The following is an 8,555-nucleotide window of genomic DNA, read 5'->3' on the forward strand; positions in this document are numbered from 1 at the left end:
CACCTCTCTTTGGAATGGGCACAAATATGGATCTCTTCCAATCAGTCAGCCAGATAGTTGTCTTCCAAATTTCTTGGCAGAGATGAATGAGTGCCTCCTGTGCTGCCTCACTTTCTTGAAAGATTTCAATTTTGATTCCATCAATTCCTGGTGTCTTGTTCTTTTCCAATTCCTTCAGTGCACCTTGTACTTCCTCCTTCAGTATCACTGGATCTGTATCATATGCTATGTCTTGAAACGTTTGAACATGAACCATTTCCTTTTGGTACAGTGACTCTGTGTATTCCTTCCATATTCTCTTGATGCTTTCTGTATCAGTCAATAATTTGCCCAGTGAATCTTTCAGTAATCAAAGTCGAGGCTTGAATTTTTTCTTCAGTTCCCCCAGCTTGAGAAATGCTGACCATGTTCTTCCTTTTTGGTTTTCTGATTCCAGATCTTTGCATATTTTGTTGTAATATTTGGCTTTATCTTCTTGAGTTAATCTTTGAAATTTTATGTTCAGCTCTGGGACCTCCTAATTTCTTCCATTTGCTTTAGCATCTCTACACTGGAGAGCAAGTTTCAGTGTCTCTTCTGACATCCATTTTTAACTTTTCCTTCTTTCTTGTCTTCTCAATGACTTTTTGCTTTCTTCCTGTATGATGTTCTTGATGTCATCCTACAACTCTTCTGGTCTTTGGTGTTTAGTGTTTAATGTATCAAATCCGTTCTTCAGATGATCTCTAAATTTAAGTGGGATATATTCAAGGTCATATTTTGGCTCTTGTGGACTTGTTTTCATTTTTTCAGCTTCAGTTTGAATTTGTATATGAGTAATTGATCGTCTGTTGCACAGTCTGCCCCTGGTCTTGTTTTGAATGATCACATGGAGCTTTTCCATCTTCTCTTTCCGCAGATATAGTCAATTTGATTTTTGTGTATACCATCTGGTGAGGTCCATATGTATAGTCATCTCTTATGCTGTCTAAAGAAGCTATTTGAAATAAACAAATTATTAGTTTTGCAGAATTCTATCATGCATTCTCTAGCATTATTTCTATCACCAAGGCCATATTTTCCAACCACTGATCCTTCCTCTTTACTCCCAACCTTTGCATTCCAATCACCAGTAATGATGAATACATCTTGATTGCATGCATGTTTGATCAATTTCATATTTAAGAAGTTGATAGAATTCTTCTATTTCATCCTCATTGGCTTTAGTGGTTCCTGCGTAAATTTGAATAATAGTGGTATTAACTGGGCTTCCCTATAGGCACATGGATATAATCCTATCACAAACAGCATTGTAACTTATGACTGATCTGGATATGTCTTTTTGACGATGATTGCAACACCGATCTGGATATGTCTTTTTGACGATGATTGCAACACCATTCCTCTTCAATTTGTCATTCCTGGCATAGTAAATCGTGTGGTTGTCAGATTTAAAATGGCCAATACCAGTCCATTTCAGCTCACTAATGCCTAAGATATCGATGTTTATGTGTTCCATTTCATTTTTTACAATTTCCAATTTTCCCAGATCCATACTTCATACATTCCATGTTCTCATTTTCAGTGCATGTTTACAGCTGTTTTTCTCCATTTTGAGTTTTGGCCCATCAATAAATGAATGTCCTGTGGGATTTTCTCCCATAGGCTGTACTCCATTCGCTTTATCATGGTCAACTCTACTTTGAGGAGGCAGCTCTTCCCAGTCACATTTTGAGTGCCTTCTAACATGAGGGATATGAGATGGAGTTATTATGTTTTTGCCTTGAAAATCAAATGTAATGTCAATTGTAAAAGCCAGAAATAACAGGCTTTCTCAAACTTTGTATTTACATATGAATTATGTATCTTTTGAAAGATTTCTCAGCCACAGAAAAATATAATTTTGACTTTCTACTTTCAAAGAACTTTTATGACAGCTTAGTCAAATACAGTGAATGTATTTCTTTTGTTAAAACTTTTGTCTTTCCTAAAAACGAGGTGCAGACCTTCTCAGAACCAAGAGATTTTGAAATATATTGACCACTATGCCTTTTAGAAATTGAAAAGTATGCATATAAAGAACATAATCAAACCTACAGTAACAAATTATTTACACTAAGGCTCTGTGAGAACCTTGGTACACAGCAACAAGAATAAGAAATAATATGATCAGTGAGCCTCTGTTTAATAAATGTATTTGATTGAGGCTCATCAGTCCTTTTGAAATAGCCAATTCGAACATTCAGATATAACAATCTACTTTTGTCTTTTCCTTATACAGAATTTTATTTTTGAGATACACTACTGACACTTCTTATTGTAGGAAAATTCATTTTGTAGGGGATGAAATAAAAACAAGAGTGACATACCTTGCAAGGGTTTTGGGGAGGCATGGCAGCTTCTGTCGGGCTATGGACGTAAGCTTTGGGTGTATCATGGGCAGTGGGGGCAGAGTGGTCATTTTGGACTACAAAAAATCAACAGAAACAAATATTTAAAAAACAAAAACAAATCTGTGAGAGAAACCTCTAAGATATTATTAGCAATCCAGTCAGTCAGATGAGCTGTGAATCTCCTGTGTGTAGAGCTAAACCTCTGTTATTTTAGAATGATATTCAGTGAGTGGATTCGATAGGTGGCTTCTCTCATTATTTTCTTCTACTCTTTGTCTTTTGGCCAATATATTATTTGTCTGCATCTCCTCCTTTCTCCTAAGGAGAAACTCTGATAAATGAATTCAAGATTCACACAATTGGCAGCTTTGGTAAGAATTTTTTTAAGGGACATAGCTGCAATTAAAGAGCCAAGATTTCTGCAATGACTCTGATGTCAAATGCTTGTGCTTTGCTTTCTTGTTACAATCAAGAATTCAAAATTGTCTGTGCTTTGCTGTTTTCTAAAAACGTTATCACTCACAAATACAGACTTTCCTTAGAAGTGATAGACACTTAAGAATAGTTCTCAAGCAGAGAGTTGCCCTGAGAGAGTACAAAGCTGCAATAGTATAACAAATCCCTTCAAAAGGTAGTGGCTATAAAAGAGTATTTTAAATAATGCTCACGTTTTATCTTTTACAGTTAGTGTGGTTCAAGAATTAGGACAGGGCACAATATGGACGACTTTTCTCTTCCCCAAGATGAGCTGAGGCTCTGAAGGAATTTGCAAGGAAGAGATAAAGGCTGAGTGTAACTCAGTGGTGGTGGGGAGGGATCACTTGCAACATCTTCACTGATACATCTGATTCTGACTCTTGGCTGAGGCCTTAACTGGGCTATCTGAGAAGACATACATGATACAGGTGACCTCACATGGCTTCCTCAAAGCATGGCAGCTTCTGAATTCTTCTGTGGAAAGGCAACTCTCTCAAAGAAAAGATAGTGAGAGCTTTGTCCCCTTTTAGGGACTAATCTCAAAAGTTATGTAGTGTTACTTCTGCTGTGATAACAGGCCTGTCTACCTATTGATGTCAAAGTCACTTTGCAAGAAAAGAATATGAGAGATATTGTTGCAGCCATCTTTGGAAAATGTAGTCTGCCAAGTGGGCGGAAGTAAGAAAGCAATAATACAGATGGACTTATAAAATCAAGTTATGTAAACTCTATTCCAAAGAAGTGTAGACTTGTTATCTGTGGACTTTAAATAGAAAAGGGGTCATAGGTTGCTAGGGCTCTGAGATGCAAAATAATTCATAATTCAATAAATTGCTCAAAAGACCAGTCTTCCTGATTTCATAGTGACCATTCCCACCACATTTGACCTTTATCTTCAGTCCCAACAAGAGGTGGGGATTTAGGTTTTAAATCCCCTCTCTTCAACATTTACTACTTGTGTGGCTTTATGATATATCACAAAAAATGTGGGCCTTCAGTACATATGCTCGGTCTCAAGCATTTTCATAGGTGCTGAGTGAACAGACCAAAACCTTGATTTCATTGAATTCACATTTGAAGAGTGGATGTGGCAAAACAAATAAACAAATCCAAAGAAGATAATGTTGTTGTTAAGTGCTCTTAAGTTGGTTCCAACTCAAAGCGACTCTGTACAGGGTTTCCAAGGTTTAAATCTTTGTGAGAGCAGAAAGACTCATCTTCCTCTCTAGGAACAGTAGGTGGGCTAGAACTGCTTACCTTGTGATTCTCAGTCCAGTGTGTATCCTACAGAGTTATCATGCTCCTAAAAGCATACAATACATGGGCAAAATATGTAGACTATTAGACAATGATAAGCTCTATAGAGAAAAGTAGCATAGTGGTTACGAATCGGGCTGCGAACCACAAGGTCAGCAGTTTGAAACTACCAGTTGTTCCGCGGGAGAAAGATGAGGCTTTCTGCTCTGGTAAAGATTTACAGCCTTGGAAACCCTGTACACGGTTGCTATGAGTCGAAACCGACTCCATGGCACACAGCCACCACCATTGTTGTTGTTGTTGTTATGTGCCGTGGAGTCGGTTCCGACTCATAGTGACCCTGCACAGGTTTTCCGAGGCTGTAAATCTTTACAGAAGCAGAACGCCTCATCTTTCTCCCGCGAAAGAGCTGGTAGTTTCGAACTGCTGACCTTGCGGTTCGCAGCCCGATTCGTAACCACTATGCACTAGCCATTAGAGAGTTGCAAATCAAAACAACAATGAGATATCATCTCATACCAGCAATAAAAGCAAAGATAAAAAAAGTAGAGGACAATAAATGCTGGTGAGGATTTGAAGGGCCTGGGACCCTCTTGCATTGCTGGTGGGATTGCAAAATGGTCCAACCTCTCTGGAAAGCAATATGGCACTTCCTCAGAAGGTTGGAAATAGAAATATCTTATGATCCAGCAATTCCTCTACTTGGTATTTACCCTCAATAAATAAGAGCCATAACACGAGTAGATATATACACACCTATGTTCATAGCAGCACTATTTACAACAGAAAAAGATGGAGACCACCTAAGTTCTCATCAACTGAAGAATGGATAAACAAACTGTGGTACATACACACAATGGAATATTATGCTACCTGGACGAATAACAAGGAAGCTGCAAGCCACTGCATAATATGGATGAAACTTGAGGACATTATGTTGAGTTAAATTAGTCAGTTACAAAAGGAGAAATACTGCATAGGACAACTACTGTAAAAGACTAAGAAAAAGAACCCATACTACCATACTAAAGGGTGTGTGTGTGGGGGGGGGGGCGGATTACTGGTTACCGGGAAGGGGGGGGTGGGTTGAGGGCTGAGAAGGGAAGGTAGAGAGCAGTGTATGGAATAGACACAGGATAGTTTTGGTGCTGGGAATGCGAGCAATACAATAAGGGAGAGGGGAAGGAAGAAGAAGCCAGATAGGAAAACAATTAGGCAGGTTTGCATAGGCTAAGTGGAACAGAGGTAAATAATGATGTATGCACAACCTTGGAACAACAGGGTTCTGGGATGCAGGGATTGAGACATCGTTGGAATGGGCAAAAGGGGGGAAACAATGTTAAGATGCATGACTGACTGTCTTTTGAATCTTGGTTTCCCTGGCATACCATTATAAAATAGACACTTGAGTGGGAGAGAAAGGAATAGCCAGAAATATCACCATAGAAAGCTTGTAAGTCTGTCTGCAGCATATAACTGATTGGAATACCTAAAATGGGGCTACAACCTGCCCAGTGAGGGAGGCTTCCTGTGGAGCCTCTGTAGTACGTAAGACCATAGGTGAAATCCTGAACCCCATCCAGAATCTTCTAAGGTGGGAAACTTCCACTTGAAAGGACAAGCAGACCAGCCTGTAGTGGCTAGAAGAATAGAAGATACTCCTTGAAAGAAAGACCTACAGAAAAAATACAAAATAATAACAGCAGTCCAATTGACTACTATAAGAACATCAAGTTGCTCAACCAGGAGACATCAAAGCAAGTGGTTGGGTCCCCTCAGGGCAAACCCCCTTCCAAGACCAAAACTCAATGGGAATACATAAGCAGACATGCGATCTGACTGGTAATGACGTTGGTCACCAATAATGGGAAGTGAAGGAAAAACAGCAATGAAGCTGCGAGCTAAGCCCTACAATGTTCAATAGACTCCTATGAACCCGGGTGGAGACCTGGTTGGCCAACAGTGTGGCAAGGCCTGGGGATTTCTGGGTCCAGAGTCAGTGACATAGCCACAGAGGACTAGAGTGGAAAGTAAATCGCCCAGCTGATAAGAAGTGAGGGCATATGCACATGAACACCCACACTTGCAGATAATACCCACTTGTCCTGGCTTCAATGGCTGGAAGATCAGAACTGAATTAGAAGATGAAAGAAGAGTAAAAAAAAGAGTAATCTGATCCAATTTGATGAACTTGACCTACACCTATGGATACAATAGCTCAAAAGAGGGAATAAATCTTTACAGAGAGGATCATTCCAAACCTCTCAATACACAAGGTTGACAGGGATGGGCAATTTGGACATTGGCTACCCTAAATGAGGAGTTACAAAGGCAAGAAGTGACTGACTTACAAGCTTTCAAGAGGGAGCCTAGATCCAGAGGGCACAGAGGAAGGTAGAATCTCAAATCAGTAGTATCGATCTGTCTGGGCGGGGCTAATGAAAGGAGATGGGGAGAGAACTCTTGTGATACAATAGTGAATAATTGCTACTAGGACTAACTGTGAGGGTTGGAAATGTAAAGGTAGATGTTTTGTAGCAAAAGGAGGGGAATGGTTGACTTTGCAGTCCAGGAGCAGAGGTCCCTGAGACAATCAAGGAAGAAGAGCGGAGTGCAGGACCCTACCCAGGGAAAGTGATGCCAGAGATGGAGGCAGAGATGATGCCATGGAGAGATGGAGCAGCTGGGGGTTCTAAACTCAGAGAGGCAGAGGGACAGGCTTGTAGTATACACCCTTTGGTTGGTTGATGATGCATGGAGGGGATTGTAACCATGGCAATGAAATGATATATGAGAGGATGAATGTAAAGCTAATGTTCTACCATGCAAGCTATCATGTAATTCATAATAAAACATTAAAAAAAAATAAAGGACATATTGAATTAGGCAAATCTACTGTAAAAGACGTCTTTAAAGTATCCAAGAGCAAATATGTCAATTTGAGGGCTAAAATGCGGCTGACACAAGACATTGTATTTTCAATATCCTCATATGCATGTGAAAATTGGACAATGAATAAGGAAGACTGTAGAAGAATTGATATGTCTTAGTTATGGTATTGGAGAAGAATATTGAAATTACCATGGACTGGAAGAAGAGCAAATCTGTGTTGGAAGGAGTACAATCTGAATGCTCTTTAGAAGTCAGCATGAGACTTTGTCTCACATACTTTTGACATGTTGTTATGAGGGACCAGTCCCTGGAGATGGATATTAAGCTTGGTAAAGTGTAGGGTTAGCGAAAAAGAGGAAGACCTCTCCAGTGAGATGGATTGGCACAGTGGTTGCAGCAATTGGCTCAAGTTTGATAGCAATTGTTAGGATGGTGCAGGATTGGACAGTGTTTTGTTCTGTCGTGCATAAGCTTGGTGTGTATCAGAACTGACTGGACAGCACCTAACAACAACAACAATTTCTTCTAAAAGTAAAAATATAAAAAAGCATGAAAAGGGAGTGAAAAATCTTCCCATGTTTAGCATTCATGTTTCCAATTCCCTGGCTCTCAATAGCTAAACGCTGTTTTTATTTTTTTATTTACTCTCTCAAATATTTTGAAAATAAATATAAATAATGACACAAATGATAATGTTCTCCCTCCTTTGAAATATATTTTTTATCATTCTATTAAAAAAAAAAAAAAAAAGCCAATGATCCTAAAGGAAGAAATCCAAGTTGCATTGAAGTCATTAGCAAAGAACAAGGCTCTGGGAATTGATTGAATACAAACCTAAAATCTTTCAACAAACTGATGCAGTACTGTAAGCACTCCCTCATTCAAAAAATTTGGAAGACAGCTAGCTGGTAAACTGACTGTAAGAGATCCATATTTGTGCACATGCCAAAGAAAGATGAATCAGCAGAATGTGGAAAACATTGGATAATATCATTAATATCTCATGTAAGTAAAAGTTTGCCATAAATGCCAGAGAGTCAAGCCAGATTCAGATGAGGACATGGACCAAGGGATATCATTGCTAGTGACAGATGGCTGACAGCAGAGAATACTAGAAAGATGTTTACCTCTGCTTTATTAACTATGCAAAGGCTTTTGACTGTATGGATCATGACAAGCTATTTACAACATTGCAGAGAATAAGTATTCCAGAACACTTAATTGTGCTTATGAGAAACCTGTCCATAGATCAAGAGGCAGGTGCTCAAAAAGAACAAGGGACCACTGAATGGTTTAAAATTAGGAATGATGTGTGCCAGGGCTGTATTCTTTTACCATACGTATTCAATCTGTATGCTAAGCACATAATCTGAGAAGTTGGTTTTTTTGAAGAAAAAACATGGCATCAGGATTGGAGGAAGACTCATTAACAACTTGTGATATGCAGATGATATAACCTTGCTTGCGGAAGGCTAAGAGGACTTAAAATACTTACTGTTGAAGATCAAAGGCTACAGTCTTTAATTTAGATGAATCTCAATATGAAGAAAACAAAAA

The 8,555-nt window shown here is 39.0% G+C and overlaps 1 protein-coding gene across 1 annotated transcript in view; it reads right to left on the reverse strand.

Moving 5' to 3' along the window:
* Nucleotides 1-2,442, reverse strand: part of TTC29 (tetratricopeptide repeat domain 29) — a 467,422-nt gene extending 464,980 nt beyond the window's left edge. The window contains exon 1 of the mRNA XM_006872284.1: nt 2,349-2,442. Within this exon, the coding sequence (XP_006872346.1) occupies nt 2,349-2,440 (92 nt within the window). The 5' untranslated portion in view covers nt 2,441-2,442. The remainder of the gene's footprint in view (nt 1-2,348) is intronic.
* Between the last annotated feature and the right edge of the window lie 6,113 nt (nt 2,443-8,555).

The sequence above is a fragment of the Chrysochloris asiatica genome, unplaced genomic scaffold (assembly GCF_000296735.1).
Source record: "Chrysochloris asiatica unplaced genomic scaffold, ChrAsi1.0 scaffold00190, whole genome shotgun sequence".
Taxonomy (NCBI): Eukaryota; Metazoa; Chordata; class Mammalia; order Afrosoricida; family Chrysochloridae; genus Chrysochloris; species Chrysochloris asiatica.